This window comes from Lissotriton helveticus, chromosome 8 (genome assembly GCF_964261635.1).
Source record: "Lissotriton helveticus chromosome 8, aLisHel1.1, whole genome shotgun sequence".
Taxonomy (NCBI): Eukaryota; Metazoa; Chordata; class Amphibia; order Caudata; family Salamandridae; genus Lissotriton; species Lissotriton helveticus.
Genome location: NC_136069.1, coordinates 903,128,274 through 903,145,891, shown reverse-complemented (window position 1 = coordinate 903,145,891; position 17,618 = coordinate 903,128,274). Strand labels below are relative to the sequence as shown.

The following is a 17,618-nucleotide window of genomic DNA, read 5'->3' as shown; positions in this document are numbered from 1 at the left end:
AGACATCTACCTATAGTAAAGTATAAGGAAAAGCTAAATTTCTTAAACTCAAAAGAAGTTACTAAAGTATTTGATGTGAAATATCAATGCAAATTCTTTTAATATTTTTATTTTAAATGTAGAGCAAAATAAACTAAATGCTACAGCACTAGTAACTTCCTGTTGAATTAGGTATCTAGTTTATTTAAATGTATTCATTTAAATTAAAAAAACTTTTACAAATGTTTATATTTATGTATTCTGAGTAAAAAATGAATGGTTATTTAGATAGTTTAAAATAAAGAAACATACTTATTAAATTTGTAACATTTACTTACATTTTCCTCCCAAAGCCCCTTACTCCTTCCTAAACCTCTCCAACTTAGTAGTAAGTATTCACATTTTTCCAGCCACTCCTTCTGTACCTCTCACCTGTACCTTCACTACTAAAACATGCATGTCCGGAAATTGCCACATATAATAAAGATAGGAGAGTCAGAGGTGGAGAACTCTGCATGTAGGTTTGTAAATAACATTTTGTAGTACCTGAGAAATACACAATGCAGTTGGGAAATAGGCCCTAAAGTGACCAGTCTTTGAACAGCCCTTTGCCTGATAGCATACATAAAAAATTGGATGAACAGTTAAGAATCTAACAACACAGAACTTTTGAACTTGACTATCAGTCTTAGATGAGAAACAAAAGCCTCAAAGTATTCAACCATAATCCTGTTAACTAAAAAAGAACGCCCTTCCCAACCATCCCACCAATTTCTAGCACATTTCCAGTCTCATACTTAATAAAATTCTGCAAACCAAAATTGCATAGTTAAATCTGAAATGTCAAAGAAAAACAGAGGTTTCAGAGCTGCCAGGGGCACAGAAATCAGAATGGCAGATATCCGAGAGGTTTGAGAGGAAATCATGGTCCAGCACACATCCTCCTTCTAACAATATTGTGTAAATCAAGTGTGCAGTTCCGAAAGAGAAGCCTAGCAGGCTTTAAGCACTTCTCACAGGTCACAGAGCATCTCTCTTAGGATGCACAAGCTTGTGCATCCTTAGATATCACAGAAGACCTTCTCTCATACATCAGATCAGGAGTCCTTAATCTCTTAGAACTGTTGGTGGCATAGGAGACAGCGAATCTTGCTTACTCTTACAACATCTAGAACAATGGGTCGGTACAACTGGATCAGTACTTCAGTGAATCAAGTTGTTCATGCGTGAACAAAGCCAAAAAATGAAAAATGGCAATGTCACATTTTCTACCAAATATGTTTCAAGCAGTAATCCTTGAGAATCAGTCCTTTGACCTCTGATGTTAATTGTATACACATGGCCTCTGGCTGCAGTGATCTCCCAACATCAACTACAATTCCAAATGTACGCTGATGATACTTAAATTCACCATTAAAAAAGGAAACACCAAAACCAATGTGCTGAGCTTTCATATGGTTCTAGTCATCATCATCATAATCATCATAGTAGATTTATTTCGGTCTCCAGGATCATAAAAGTTCAACAAACATAGAAAAAACATACAAACATCCTCACAAAGTTATTATAAGGATCACCAGAGATCAGAAAAACATAGTTATTAAAAAGGATTTTGTTACTATAGAGACTAAAATCTAAGTATGCATAAGACTATACAATTAAAAAACGTCACGGCATCATAGATAATACAGGTTAAAGTGCAATTATAAACCACGAAAAGTGCAAGTGCTCATAAAATACCTTATAATATAAAAGAATAATTAAAATAAAAGAGCAGGGGCTTGGCCGGGCATAAATCGACATAGGGTTGCACTGCATCTATTTGAAAAATAAAATCTCAAGTGCCACAGGATAACAATCCTAGTGCCACCATACTGACGTTCTGGCACAGAGTCTACCTTATAGCTAGGAATTGGTTCCCCCTATTACGGGTTGTACACATTTACATTAAGGTGCTATATCAAATATCATGGATAGGGCATAGGGTCTCACAATTCGTAAATCACAAAGTGATCAGCAGATAAAAGACAAGTTAAAATTATGTGTAAATTTACTCCCAGTGACATATGTCATCCCCGGGTGCAGCTCTCGACCAATTACTACAAAGTTTCTTAAAGAAGGGGGATGGGAGCACACTGCCTCACCTCCCAGCACAGTTCGCCCCTTAGCATTGTGGTAAATGCAGTTCACAGTGATTTCTTACTTGAATTTTAGCTGTAGTGGTTCACCAAAGTTGGTGTAGGTTAGTGCTGTAAATCTCTAGACACATGTGTTTCTGGATATTCTCCGTCATCAGTAGAGATAAAAAACTAAAATTCCTTCTTGTGTTGCTGGAAAGGCTGCCACAGTCTCTCAGGTCTCGGTTTGACGAGCTTTGGAGATGCACCTGTGTGCCTGTGAGTGGTACTGTGACCTGAGAGGAACTTGGCAGCATTTCCAGCAACCCCAGATGATTTTTCTTTGCTCTCCAATACTGCTGCTCTCTACTGATGACGGGCTCAACTCAGAAACACGTGTCTAGAGATATACAGCAATGTCTGCACCAACTTTGGTGAAAAACTCCAGCTACTATTGAAGTAAGTTTGAACTGTATACTGCATTTACCAGGATGCAAAGAGGTGAACTGTGCTGGGACTGTGAGGCAGTGTGCTCCCAACCCCCTTTCTGTTTAAAAGGCTCCCTCGAGCCAGCAAGCTGACGAGCTTTGGAGATGCACCTGTGTGCCTGTGAGTGGTACTGTGACCTGAGAGGAACTTGGCAGCATTTCCAGCAACCCCAGATAATTTTTCTTTGCTCTCTATACTGCTGCTCTCTACTGATGATGGGCTCAACCCAGAAACATGTGTCTAGAGATATACAGCAATGTCTGCACCAACTTTGGTGAAAAACTCCAGCTAATAATTAAGTTTGAACTGTGTACTGCATTTACCAGGATGCAAAGGGGTGAACTGTGCTGGGACTGTGAGGCAGTGTGCTCCCAACCCCCTTTCTACAAAGTTTCTTGGTTCGAGGTCCTATACCTAAACTGAATATTCAGTTTGCATGCCAAGGAGGGAGTGATTTAATCTATGGTTGGCTCATAACATGGAAAAGGTTTTATATTAAGGAAATCTCTGCCAAAGAAGCTTGACTGGTTGCAATTGTTTGGGTGATAAGAAATTCCCAATATGTTTCTTTTAGTCTGGTTTTTGCAATAAGACATCTCATCAGGTGAGACCCAAAGATTCACCATCCCAAATTTCCCCAGTCGCAATCTTACAGAGTATAGGCAAAGGATTATGTATATACATTCAGGGGGCATAAGATCTCTAAGTCCCACACGGTATGAACTTAATTCTTCTGTGGACCACAGTGGATGCCACTATAGTAGCAGTTTACATTCAGCTTTGTGGACAATACATCTTTGGGCCAAATCCAGACATAGAGGAATCATTGGAGTATTTACAGGTAGTCCTAAAAGGAATCTAGTAAACTTGCTTTCTACTGTAGTTAGGATTTGAGTACTCACAAATCCAGAGCTGCATCTAAGGCTCTTTATGTTATAGATTTCTAGGGCTGGTGCTACACTCCTGGAAATTGTCAGTCTTTGGATTTTGGCTATACATGCTGTATGCTGGATTAAGACAGACTGCGATTTCTGGAGTTGCAAACCCCAATTTAAGCTAGGCTTGAGCCTCACACTAAGATAATCAAAATAGGGCACCTGATCATTAAGCTTTGTGATCTGCTTTCCCCCTTCCGCTGCTGGCAACACGCACTGTGACATTACAAACCAACTGTAATATGGTATTACGGTTGAGGGGCTACATTATTTCCTTGTTGCAGGCTACTATGGACATTACCAGTTCCCTGTAATAAGGAAGGTAAAGACTGACTTTTATACAAGTTTTCCATGCTCCCATGTATTATATGAGATGTTATTGCTGGTGATCATTATTTTTCCTTTGCACTGGAAAGCATAACATCATCAATTAAACTATTAAGTACAAGTGCAAACTTGAGAGATACACTAATGGGATTTTTGTCTTTCAGGGAATATCTCAAGCTGAGTTAGAACAGAGGATACGGGCTGCTGCCAGTCTGGAAGAGCTTCTCCAAATCACACACCCGAGAGAGCTGAAGTTGTGGAGATGCAGATCAAAACTCAGATCCTTTGCAGGTGTAGATTCACGATCCACGTCACACCGATCCACACGCTTTGCCGCTGCATTCTATGACATTGAAATCCTGAATGGTAGGTGGAATTTAAGACTATTTAAGACTAGTGTGCTGTAAAAGTAGTGCTGTACAACTCTAGCAACATTTATGGTTTAAAGGGTAAAGCATTAATTACCCTCTGGAAGTCATGGACATCAGTTATAGTTAGCCAGGAGAACACCAGCAACCACTGGCCTGCCTTTCGACTGTCCTGGCACTATCTTAGTTTCAGGGATCATGAAGGAAGACAGTTTAGCAGAAAGTAGAGATGGGTCTAGAAGCCCTCTTCACTTGCTATAGTTTAAACTGATGGCCCTTCCTTTAGTTCTTAATAGTACATGTAGGTACAAGCAAGATCAAGAGACAGTGGTGTCATCGTGGTGGGCACGGTATGCATGATGCCCTGCTTAATTTGTTTAAAAAAATGTGTGAGCCTGAAAGTGTTTCTTATGAGTCCGCCACTGCATTGGTAAATGTTATGACTGCTGAATACCATGGGAGCCTGGTCTTGATTCCACCTCATGCCTTTTTCTTCCACTACCCGGCACTTTCTGATTCCTTATTGCACTGTCACAGGCTCTTTTCATCTATGCTTTCTCATTTGTCTCTGCTATTCTGTCTCTCTCTTTTTCTTCCTCCTTCCTTCGCACTTCTGTGACTTTCCCCCCTGTTGCTCTCGATCAGATTTGATGATGGAACAATGAGTACCTCTTCTTCTGGTGTTGTCACCTCTGGGCTCGGTGACCCGTAAGATGGCTGCATGGGGCATGTGGAGGGTGGAGCGACCCTCTCGCAGACTCAGGCCAAAGACAGGAGGCCAAGCAGGAAAGAGGAAGAGAATGGAAGGTGGGTCTATATCAAAGAGGAAGTGCACCAGCTCTGACTCATCTGTCTTCTAAATTAATCAGCCCAGTCCGCAATGGAGAGAAAAATGGAGATGGAGCCTATGAGTTGGCAGAGTTAGTGTAGGCTGTGATTAGCAGATGGTGTCATCAATTACTGGCTTGCTGAACCTGTTTTTTGCCCGGCTCGAGACAATTAGAAAAGAGTTGGCAAAATGTAATCTTACCCTAGTAGAGCAGCCATCACACCCCTCCCAAAGGTCTTCGACACGGCCTAAAACTTTTCATAATACCTTGCAAGCTGCCAAAGTTAGTACCCTGTTTAGCAAAGATCCTAAAGATAAAGATATGTAAGTCAGAAATAAACCTGTGGGAAAGGAGCCTGAGCTGCATGACTATTCACCGGGTGCAAGAAATCCCTAAGAGCTACTCCAGGGCCACCCGAGCTAAGGCATGGTGCAGTGAACTTTTTCCCCCAATTCCCATCTGAGTGCATGCTCTATGTTCTGGTATTGAAAGATGTTCCAGGCTTAGCACCGCTCATGAGAAAAAGTTATTCCACTTTGGAAAATAAAGTGCTACAGTGGCTGAAGAATAAAACTGGCTGGCTGATAGGCTACTCTAGGGAAATGTTGATGATCAGAATACCCTGAATAGGGCTAGTACATGAGGAATCCTGTGGGGAATTCTCATCATCAAATTTGTCACCTCACCTGGTAGAATCCTTACTGAAGTTTTTCTCTTCGCAAGGCTCCATTCAAGTACTTCCATTGGGCTATTTCTTCCAACCAATGACTTTTCCCTCCATATTAAAACAAAGGAGTCCTCGCCAGACAAGAGGCATGTTTCAATAATTTCATGTTGAACCCCGGAACTCCTTTTAGCCACTTGCCACCTTAGAAGATATCACAGTCTAGAGGGAGCCAGGCAGTCAGGAACATATCAGGACATAGTGGGGAGGAGAGCCCTTGTGTTGGAGATGGGGGGAGGGGCCCTTGGAGGCTCTTCCTGGTGCAGCTCAAAGGATCTCTACACCGATTTTAGACAGCCGGGGTTGAGCTGAGGAAGAAAGGCAGGCGTTAAGGCTCATGTCATGGAATATAGATGGTATCCAGAACAAGCTTTCAAACCTGGATTGGATTTCCGAAATAGGGAAAGCAAACATTATCTTACTGCAGGAAACATGGTCCCTAGTTGACTTTAGTGTGGAGGGGTATTACTCTTTTTGCGGCAGAGCTCTACCATCAAGTTCAGGGTGGGTTAAGGGGTAGGGGGTTAGCTGTTCTAACTCTAATCTCAGTCAAACTCACATGCATTTCAGCTAGCATTCAGCTAGCATTATTATCCATTCTGCTTATTATCAGATAATTCTCCTACAGATTCCATACTCATTTGATTTAATTTTGATTAATTTATATAATATGATATTTGATACTAGAGTAACGGAATTAATTGAGGGCTTGGAAAACACCTTAGAATCCTTCTCTGAAAGCTATAATAGGGAGCAACATTAAGGGGTCTATTCCGATGCTGTTCGGAAGGGCTCGAATCGGATTTGGGTTTGACGAATCCAATCCTGAACCCTTGTTGCCGACCAATTCGTACACAGTTCCCAATGACCAATTATGATGCCCGTAAACCAGTAGGGCTGTCTGAATCGGTTCCAAAAGGTATTCGGGCAGGTTGCGTCTTTTGGAGCCAAATTGTACAGCTCTATGGACTGTGTGAGCGATTTGAACAGCCATTCCGAATCGGTTTCTCCGGGACAAATTGGCTGCAAGGATCTGTCTTTCGGGGCCCATAGCAGGCCCTCCCTTCACCTGGGGCCCGCCGAATTGGACCTGTGGGGTTACACAAATGACCTCCCTTTCCAACCATGCACAGTGTGGCAGGCACCATCGGGTGCCCACCAAAGGGTGCAAGGATTTCCCCAGCCACCCCTTTCTTCAATGGTAGCCAGTGTTCTTGTTCGAAACACAGGCTCCCATGGAAGTCAATGGGAGTCCGGCTGAATTGTCTCCGGAAGCATCCGTATACATTCAAATCGCTCGGTCGAGACTCCCCCCAGTCCAAGTGGTCTGAAAAGCATTCCGGGACTGATTTGGTAGGAATGCTTTCCAAACTGCATCGAAATCAACCTCTAAGTTGTGCAGCTCTACTGCAGAGTTAGAGACGAGGAGGGAGGGGGCACCATGCATTTTTCTCAATTACGAATTGGGGACTTCATGAACAAGTTTATACTCTCCAGAACTCTGGTATTTGGTAAATAATTTAGGGGGAATGGTCCTCCGTTGCTCCCAACCTTTACTGGAGGTTGCAAGATAAATTAAATAGATTTTTTTCATCCTGTCCCTGGATTTGGTGGCGATTACATTGGGTTATGAGGTCAGGCTCTCATGTATTAATTATCACAGCTGTTTGTTTTTGACTCTTGATGAGTAAGGATAATAAGTGAGTAAGTATAGGACTTGGGAGACCTTACCACCATACAATTAACGTAATAAAGGTATACAAATTAAATAGGAGACAATAAATAAGGGGTCCTTTTTGGTCAACTTGGTAAGGAAAATTTGAATTTTTTCGCAATATTGACCTTGTTGGAAGAACCCCCAAAGCAGAGTGTTGATGCCGTTAGTTCCCTTTGCGTGGTTGTCGAAAATGACCTGAGGTGCAATAGATCAGTTAAGCCATCACCCCCCCTTAGGGGGTTCAATCATGAGTGCACTACGGCTCATAAGAAGTTGAAGGTAGCTTCATCTAAACTCCTTGTGATAAAGAGAAGGTTTTGGAAGCGCAAAACTCCAGCAAAGCTACCCTGTAGTCTAGGAGATTTGGGCTGAGGAGTGCTCCCAGGGAGAAATTGGGTAAAGCCGCTAGACTGAGGTATAGCTTCCTTTTGGAAGGTGGTTACCAACGCTTTTTTACCGGTTATGATAAACCGAATTTAGACACAGAGATCTCAGCTGATGCATGGGTTGGCCATTTTAGCAATATTTTTAATACTGAGTACAGAGCTGTTTTTGTCGAGATACTAATTATAATGCAGGGATGTAGGAGGATCTGAGTAACTATACTGAGGTAAAGGATGCTATTGCTGCTAGTAAGCGGAGCCCGGAGGGAGAGGCCCCAGGACGGAAAGAGTTACCACTGGACCTTTTTTAAAGAAAATGTTTTACTGTGGGCCCCAATCCAAGCCAATGTCTTTAAAGCCTCAATAAATAGGGATTTAATTCCTTCTTGGTCTAAAGCCATAGTTGTCTCTGATTTTGAAAAGGGAAATTGGAACCTGCCCATATGTTAACATCCAATCTCTCTTCTTGTTAGTTCTTTAAAGATTTTGGACAGGGTCCGTGCATATAAACTGGAAGCCTGGCTACTGAAAAATCAATGCTTATCAAAAGCACTGCATGGTTTCCATCAAGAAGTTGACACTGTTGAGCAGTGCCTTACCTTACAGCTGACCTTAAGGAAATATGTAAAGGCTTGAAAGGGTTCCATTTACCTGGTGTTTATGGACCTTTCCTCTGTCTTTGATATGGTAAATAGGAGGAAACTGCGGAAAGGCATGGCCACGATTAGAATTGACTAGGGCAGTGGTTCCCAGCCTTTTGACTCCTGGCTCAGTAGTGACTCGACTGATTCACTACTGAGCAGCCGGAGACTCTCAAGCAATTTGTACAATTTAGATTTCAAACAGTAATTAGAAAAAAATGCACAAACAAGTACACACTAAACAAATGCATTACTAAAGATTGTATTTTTTCATATTGAAAAAATATGCAATGGGGGGCTTTGGAGGCTCTACCCCCAAGAAAATTTGGGATACTATGATGCATTCTACAACACATTTGTCATTATATATTCAGTTGTATTAGCTTTTAAAGAATAGTAAATGATGACCTTACTGTACATCAGAATACGACAATCTTTGTTGGGGCTCTTCAATGATTCCCTCACTATCACCCTTCAACAGTGATTCTCATTTCTCCTTAGACTTGTTGTCCATACTGGTAGGAGTTTTTTAAGAGCGCTTGGTCTACAGAAGCACATACCCAGGATTCAGAACATAAAACAGTGATTAGCGTTGACTTTAATAATAATAATTTATTTCTACCCAAACAAACCTTTTTAGCAGCAACAGAGTATTGAAAGACTGGGAAAAAACATAACTTACTATCTTGCCCCATGCATTTACAAAAAGAAGGAGGGATTTGCCATATCCGATCTGCACATCAACACTTGTCTCTTTGTTATCCAAGCACAATAGCTGTGAACATATACCAATTTTTGAGTGCAACTTTGATGTGAAAATGCTTATCCTCCTCAAGCATTAGCCATAGACAATCCACCCACCAAAGGTGTTATAGAGTGTCACATCCATATAAAAAAAGGGGAATCACATCAGTGCACATCATAAATAGTCTCTTTCATCCATGTTCAATTTGCACGCACAAACACGACTTCTTAATCCAAAGAAATCACGTAGTGTAGACAAATTCCAATTTTTATTTCTTTTTAAAACAAGGTTCTTCACAGCCGACGCGCGTTTCGCCCCCTATTGGCTTTCTCAAGGCCGAAATCCAATTTGTACAGCACTCTATCTACCAACGCTATTTTCATTCAGAATCCCTTAGAATATAGTCTATTCAGTATAGTTCTAAATCTGATTTCACACTATTAAAGGTGAACAGTCGTCCTCATTTGTTGCAATTATGGAGCCATGATAAGTTCCAGCATAAAGCCCAAAGCGTGTCTCTGACCGATACGTAAGTGTGACGAGGTTCCCATTGCATACAGCAATTTGATGGCAGTTCATAGCTCACTGTGTTAGATTATGATTGTAACGTATGAACTGCACAGTAACAAAATAATCTGTGACAAAAGCAATAACCCACTGAGCTATGCACATAAAATACTGTTCATAAACTGCATGGTACACAATCTTTGCAGCAGGCATATTAACCATCTGCGCTACTACAGATGAATCCAAGTTGCCACTAGAGAAAACTCCCATCTGGCTACCCCTGGTACATTAATCACCGGAGTTATCTTGACACTTTTATTGTTGCCAGAAAACAGCAGGTTATACAAGGAACTTTGCAGTTCTTTTAAAACTGCTTCCTGCAGACCCCCTGGGAATGTGTCACATAACCCTGGGGGTCTGCGGTCCACATTTTGGGAACCGCTGGACAAGGACATAATAGGGCTCCTACAAAGAATGCATTAGAACACTACCATAAGAATTAGGTATGGCGAAGAAAGGGAACTTTCTCAGAACATTCGGTCACACATAGGAGTTAGGCAAGGGTGTGTCATGGCCCCTCCTTTTATTCCTTAACTAAAATAACTATTTAGAATAGCACTTGACCAAAGTAGGGAAAGTTCTGCCCAGAAGTAAGTCAAAACCCCCGCCAAGTCTGTTGTATGAAGATGATGCTATATTAATGGCAAGGACCGCTAATGAATTACAGTTTCTTTTAGACGGATTTTATAATTTTATAGGGGGTCTGGATGTTAAAATGAATCTTCAAAAATCTTTTACAATGAGCTTTGGCCCTACAGATGTGAAAACCAGGTCGTTCTTTTTAAGGGAGAAGCACCTGCTAAGAGTGAAGACTATTATATATTTGGGCCTTTCTTTTGGCCACACCTTAACCTGGCAAAGTTTACACCAGTCTACTGCTGCCCAAACCCAAAAAGCCGTGGAGTCTGTCTTCTCATTTGCCGGAAGGCTTGGTCAAAAACCGATCTGAGAAATGACCAAGATTTACTAGAGTAAATTTGTGTCTGTGGCGACCTATGTTGTAAGAGTGAGGGGATGTAAAGGCCCTGGGCCATTCAAGCAGGTTAAAAACAAATTTGTGCGTAGATTGCTGGCTGTTCCACAGTCAAGCCCTGCCTTTATGTGCCTTTCAGCGCTGGGTCTGACCCCTTTGGGGGATAAGATACCCCTATTAATATGTCCTAGAGTGCGGGGGAACCCGCATGTGCAATTAATAAGGGATGTTATTGAGGATTGTCTCTCATTAGATAATGCGTTTGCCATACTATGGCTTAGCTACATTACGAAGGATTTTATAGAGCTAGGCCATTGTATTTTGCAGTTTGTATTCTCACGGCAGGAAATGTTTTTCCCCCCCAATTTTCCGTTCTTTTAACACAAATTCTTACATAGAGACTTTTGCATGCCCGCAAAGGTTGGTGAACATGGAGATCTGTGTGGCAGTGGGAAACTTTGTTTGTCATGCTCTGGGGGTCAGAAATAAATAGGAATCAGTTTAAATTTGCTTCCTCATTGTTTTAGTAGGACCTTCAGGGTGGTAGTTTTAATTCCAGACCCACCCTAGGATTTTAATTTGTTTTTATATTGGCAGTTTTCTTTTTATCCTTGAGTCAGCATGTGTAATAGTATCAATATGTTCTCATGAATATGTTCTCCCCCTTCTTATTTATATAGATTTTTTTTCTGTGCATGAACTAACTGAACTATTGATATATATGAAATGGTTTTTATTGTGCTTTTATGGCCTCTGCTACCACTGTCATTTTGATTAATCATGGTCCATGCTCGTTGTGTGAAAACGATTACAGCGTAGGGTTTTAAATGTTGAATCTCTATAATGACCTGAACAGGCCCAATATTTAAAGAAACTGGATTGATATAGAGAACTGGTTTTCTTCAAAGTAACCGTGGATTTATACACAAAATATGAGCAATTGTGAAAAGCGTAATTTGCTTGGATGGGTTTATTGATAGAGCTGCCAATAGCAAAATACTTGCTAGTCTTTGGAAAACGCCCGAAGGGAAAAAAACATTGAACACTGTAAATTATATTGACATTCCATTTTATATTGATTTTGAAATTCATGTTTTATATTGTGTTCTTTCCTATGCGCCACCTCATCAAGGGTCGTGGATAGTTTTCTTTTACTGGAAAAGACTGCTCTTTGAGTGCATTACCAGTACATTCTTCAAAGAGCAAGTATGGACAAATCCCTATTAAGGATAACATTCAAAAGTCAAGATTTCAACACTGAGTGTGATAAAAAAAAAATCAATAAATAGATAAAAAGGGGGCGTGGCTAGCGGCTGAACATGGCGGCTGCCTAGAGGACCACCTCCGATCACGAAGCGGCCTCTCCGACCATCCGCACAATGATCCGTGACTGAATCCGACCTCAGGCGGAGGTATCAAAGGCCCGGGGCCGGGCGCTACAGGCGGCAGCAAACCGGAGGACAATCGGATGCCGGGGAGCCGAGTTTCGATCGAGTGGCGGTGAGCCCGGAGCGCAGGCCTGACTCCCGGGACCCCAGTGGACAACGCAGCCGACCGGAAGTGGGTTCTGCCCGGCGGCAGGGGACCGGAAGTGACCGGGGCTGGAGGAGACCTCCGTGGCAGACCCGACGAACCACTCTGTCGGCGCCGGCTGTGGAGGCGCGCCGCGCCGAGGACTCTGTGCTACTAGGGAGGCTGAGGTAGCGGACGGACAATAGGGGGCTGAGGCGCCTTACGGTGCCGCCTGGCAAGGATCACTGCGGAATCCTCCGAATCGGCCGCCGGGGAGAACGAGACCAGCGGGGGCTGCTGAACACCTGCGGAACTTGCCCCCCCCTCCCCTCCCTGCCTCTCACACTCAGTGCGCTACGAAGCGACGCTGGTCGACCAGTTTGCGTCGCTTGGGCGCGAACATTGGAACTGTGCCTGGCCGCCCCATTGGTGTGTCGGGGACCCGCTGCGGAACCTGGGGCCCAAGGATTGGAGACGCTGACGGCGTCGTTTGATGGTGGAACCCTGCTCTATGCACGGCGAAGACCCTGTGACACACACACGGTGCGCGGCGGTCAGTAGGGGCACCGCACCTGCCAGAACCAGTATACTGTGGCCGAGTCGCCGCTGCTGACCGGGACGTGGTCCCCGCCCACATCAGGCTGAGTGCCCCGACTGCAGTGGGGACGGACTAGTGCCCGGGGTTTGCCTCTTCCTATCCGACTCATCCATCCGGCTGGCTTGAGGTGCTGTGCGGCGGACGCTATGGCAGGCAAAGGCGCCAAGGGCGGCACGACCCAGACTCGCATAGAACGTTACACCAGTGACAAACATGCCTCCCCTCTGGCGGACGGGCGACATCCTTCCACGAGGTCGTCGGACAATGCGGGGCCAAAAAAGGCAACCCTGGATGACGTGATGCCAGCGCTCACGCAGGTACAGACTACGGTGGGTTCCATCTCCACTGAAATTACCCTCATTCGGGCGGACCTCCACAAGATGGCCGAAAAAGTGGGATCTCTGGAACTGGTCACAAAATCCCTGGTGGAGGATGTCTCGGAGCTCCAGACGGCGATGGAGGCGGTCACGGCTGAGAATAAAAGGCTGAAGGAGAAGTTGGATGACCAGGAAGGGCGCTCCAGGCGGAACAACGTCCAAATTCTTGGGGTTCTGGAGTCGGAAGGAGTTAGAGCGACGGACCTCTTTGTAGAGGAGCTCATCACAACGCAGCTCAAACCAAAGGGACTATCGACGTTTTTCTCGATCGAAAGGGCGCACAGAGTGCCAGGTGGCCAGCCTAAGCCGGGGGCCTCCCCTAGACCGATCTTGGCGAGACTCTTCAACTTCCGAGATAGGGACGCCATCTTACAGGCGGCGCGGTTGTCTCCACCCGTTAAGATTCAGAACTCCACCGTGGCATTCTTCCCGGACTACACAGCGGAGGTGGCAAGGCGGAGGAAGACGTTTGTGGATATCAAAAAAGAGCTCAGGAGAAGGGAGATCCAATACTCCATGATATTCCCGGCTAGGCTGCGTGTGGTAGCAGAAAACAGGACGTGGTTCTTTGATAATCCAGAAGTTGCCCGGGACTGGTTGGACGGCTGGCGCCCAGCCTCCCAGCCCCGACGTCGGGGACGAGGTGCCAAGGACAAACATCTGGTGGATCATGGCGATGTTCGTGAAGACGACCTGGAGACCGGTCGAGGCTCACCACTCAGAGACATTACTGATGCTGAACTGGAGGTCGATTCTTAGAGACCCGGCAGATTCAAGACTCACCTCATACTAAGGCTGTTGCCTGGGTTGCCATGGCCCCTGGGCTGAGGGCCTCTGCGGAGGGTAAGAGGGGTCGCTGACTTTGGAGTATTCCTCACCCCCAACGAGCAAGTAACTTTATACCTTTTCATGTGTGGGTTTAAGCACTCTGCTAAATTGGGGCGGCGGGCAGTTCTAAGTCCGTGTGGCAGGGAAGCAGGGAGGGGGGGAGTTATGGGTAGGGGAGCTTTGTTCCGAATTGTTGGTTTATATTGTTTGACTCTGCTGATTACACCGACATCCATTTTAGTCGTACTGTGCCTGGCTGCGCACGCCGACCGGCCTGGTGATGCCTCGCTGCCACTGGGCCAGCCACTGCTTACACATGCGAGACACCCTGGGATTGGGTACACTCCGGATGCGACGCTGTCGAGCCCTAAGGGTCAGGGATTCCCATCTGCAACTTCACGATGGCAGGACTGTCACACTCCAATGACGTGATCGATGATCCCGGTGCGGGACCTGTGCCACCGCTGCAGATCATGTCATGGAATGTCCTCAACTTAACGCCACCCCTTAACCGTCTGCGAGCGGATGTACGACACTGGAAGACCTTGCCCCTCACACTGCTGGGGCGCGCGGCGCTGTTCAAAATGATGGCGCTGCCGCGCTTCCTGTATGTAATGGAAAACACCCCAGTCCTGATCCCGCCATCATATTTCCGGAAAGTGACAGCTTTGGTGACCGAATTGCTATGGGGCGAACGTCCGCCCAGATTAGCACACGTCAAACTCAACCGTGGGTGGTACGATGGGGGTATTGCCTTACCGAATGTGGAGCTCTACTACTGGGCATCACAGCTCAAAGTTATTAATTCTTGGATGCATGCCCCTCAGGATGACCCGGCGTACTTCTCAGACAGAACACAACTGGGAACACACAGCTTACTGGCCCCGCTTTACACACCTAGCCTCGTGAAGACACTACTTGGTCCGACTAAGCACACAGTCGTCATATGGCACAGGGCACTGGCACGGCTTAAGTGGAAGGGCGTCATAACCAAACTCACTCCACTGTGGGACACTAAACAACTTGGTTGCCTCAGGTCAAGTAAGGGCTTTACCCAATGGGACACTATTGGCATCTCGACGGTGGGAGACCTTTGGACTTCTACTGGCATGATCCCTTTCCAACACCTGCAACAACAGTATGCACTGAGCCCTACTGAAACTTACAGATATATACAAATACGTCATGCACTTATGGCGGTCATTGAGCCGGGATCTGTAGTCCCGGAGTCCTCGCCTCTGGAGGACAGACTTCTCACAGACTACATGCTAACACGCGCAACATCACTCACATACCGTAAGTTATTGAACAATTTACCCGATCCCCTGCAGCGACTGAAGGAGAGGTGGGAATCTGAATTAGGCTCCCTGGATGAGACTGACTGGAATACCGCCCTAGCGTCGCCACGAGAGGCGGGTGTATCAGCCCGGTTCAGGTTGATACAGCTTAAAGTACTGCATAGGGTCTACTACACCAGGACCGCACTGCACAAAATGCACAGGGCAGAGACCCCGTTTTGCCTTAGAGGGTGTGGGGAGGAAGGTACCTTGCTACACACGCTCTGGGACTGTCCGAATATCTCGCCCTACTGGCAGCAGGTCATGCGCACCATTTCCCAGGCCCTTGACACCTCACTAACCCCAGACCCTCGTTTGTGTCTTCTGCACATATGGGAGGGGACGGATCTGACACGTCGGAAACAGCAATGGGTCACGATCGGAACTACGGTGGCCAAACGCGACATCGCGCAAAGGTGGGGAGTAGCCGAAACACCTACGTTGGCTTTGTGGTGTAGGACTATGGACAGGCTGATGATGCTTGAACGTGCTGTGTACAAAATGAGGGCTAACCCACACAAATGGAATGCACTTTGGATGGCGTGGAATAAATATAGAGGGGACCTGTGCGAACCACTATCAGAGGATGAGGGCGACAGCTCGGACGATGACGAAGAGCTGGAGGGTTAGGCCTGTGGGAGGAGGGCGGTTGGCCAGTGGGAATAAGGGGCTTTTGAGTCTTAGTTCCGTTAGAGCATTCCTGGGGCGGGGGTGGGTGTGCATCGTAGGTAACTGGGCATAGGATACGACATTGGGGATGGTTAGTCTGACAATCTATATCTATCCTTCTCAGCAGGAGTCTAATGTTTGAGTTGTATACTTTCTATGGTTTAAGAAAAAAAAGATATGTAAGACAATGTACTACTTGCAGATGTATTTTGACTGCCTGATGTCACACTCCAAACGTTTGCTGCCGGACCGGAAGGTTGTCGGCTGAATAGCTGAGTTATATTACGTCACTGTGACTGCTTATAAGTTCATTCTTTTTGTAATGCTTTCAATCTGTTGTGGATCTGGCAACTATCAATAAAGTCTTACCAAAAAAAAAAAAATAAATAAATAAATAAATAGATAAAAAAGAAGCGTGCTATAAAAATAGATGACCATTACAAGATAATGGGGTAACCATAATTGCCACTGGATTCAAGCAAGCCGGGCTGAAGACGGCTGAAATGCCAGAAACCGGTCCTCGTAGCTTGTTTCCGGTCCAGGGAAGGCATAGCTTGGCAGTTCGGGCTGGACTGTTCCCATGAGGCACAGGGTCAGACTGATTTGCATATGGCCATGTCTGAACTGGGGTGGCAGAGTGGGCTAAAGAACGGTGATGGATTAAACCCAGATCAGTTGACTGGGGGTGAGTGCTTGTATTGTCAACGCTCCGTCCATCATTTCCTTTGGTTTTTCTTTGTTCGCCATAAGTTGGCTGGGTATGCTCAGGCGTGAGTCCCTTGCTCACTTTGCCACTGGATTCAAGCAAGCCGGGCTGAAGACGGCTGAAATGCCAAAAACCGGTCCTCGGTAGCTTGTTTCCGGTCCAGGGAAGGCATGGCTTGGCAGTTCGGGCTGGACTGTTCCCATGAGGCACAGGGTCAGACTGATTTGCATATGGCCATGTCTGAACTGTGGTGGCAGAGTGGGCTAAAGAACGGTGATGGATTAAACCCAGATTAGTTGACTGGGGGTGAGTGCTTGTATTGTCAACGCTCCGTCCATCATTTCCTTTGGTTTTTCTTTGTTTGCCATCAGTTGGCAGGGTATGCTCAGACGTGAGTCCCTTGCTCACTTTGCCACTGGATTCAAGCAAGCCGGGCTGAAGACGGCTGAAATGCCAGAAACCGGTCCTCGGTAGCTTGTTTCCGGTCCAGGGAAGGGATGGCTTGGCAGGTCGGGCTGGACTGTTCCCATGAGGCACAGGGTCAGACTGATTTGCATATGGCCATGTCTGAACTGGGGTGGCAGAGTGGGCTAAAGAACGGTGATGGATTAAACCCAGATCAGTTGACTGGGGGTGAGTGCTTGTATTGTCAACGCTCCGTCCATCATTTCCTTTGGTTTTTCTTTGTTCGCCATAAGTTGGCAGGGTATGCTCAGACGTGAGTCCCTTGCTCACTTTGCCACTGGATTCAAGCAAGCTGGGCTGAAGACGGCTGAAATGCCAGAAACCGGTCCTC

At 45.5% G+C, this 17,618-nt stretch overlaps 1 protein-coding gene across 1 annotated transcript in view; it reads left to right on the top strand.

Moving 5' to 3' along the window:
* Nucleotides 1–17,618, top strand: part of VEGFD (vascular endothelial growth factor D) — a 478,050-nt gene that overhangs the window by 262,491 nt on the left and 197,941 nt on the right. Inside the window, exon 2 of the mRNA XM_078656086.1 lies at nucleotides 4,012–4,213. Within this exon, the coding sequence (XP_078512212.1) occupies nucleotides 4,012–4,213 (202 nt within the window). The remainder of the gene's footprint in view (nucleotides 1–4,011; nucleotides 4,214–17,618) is intronic.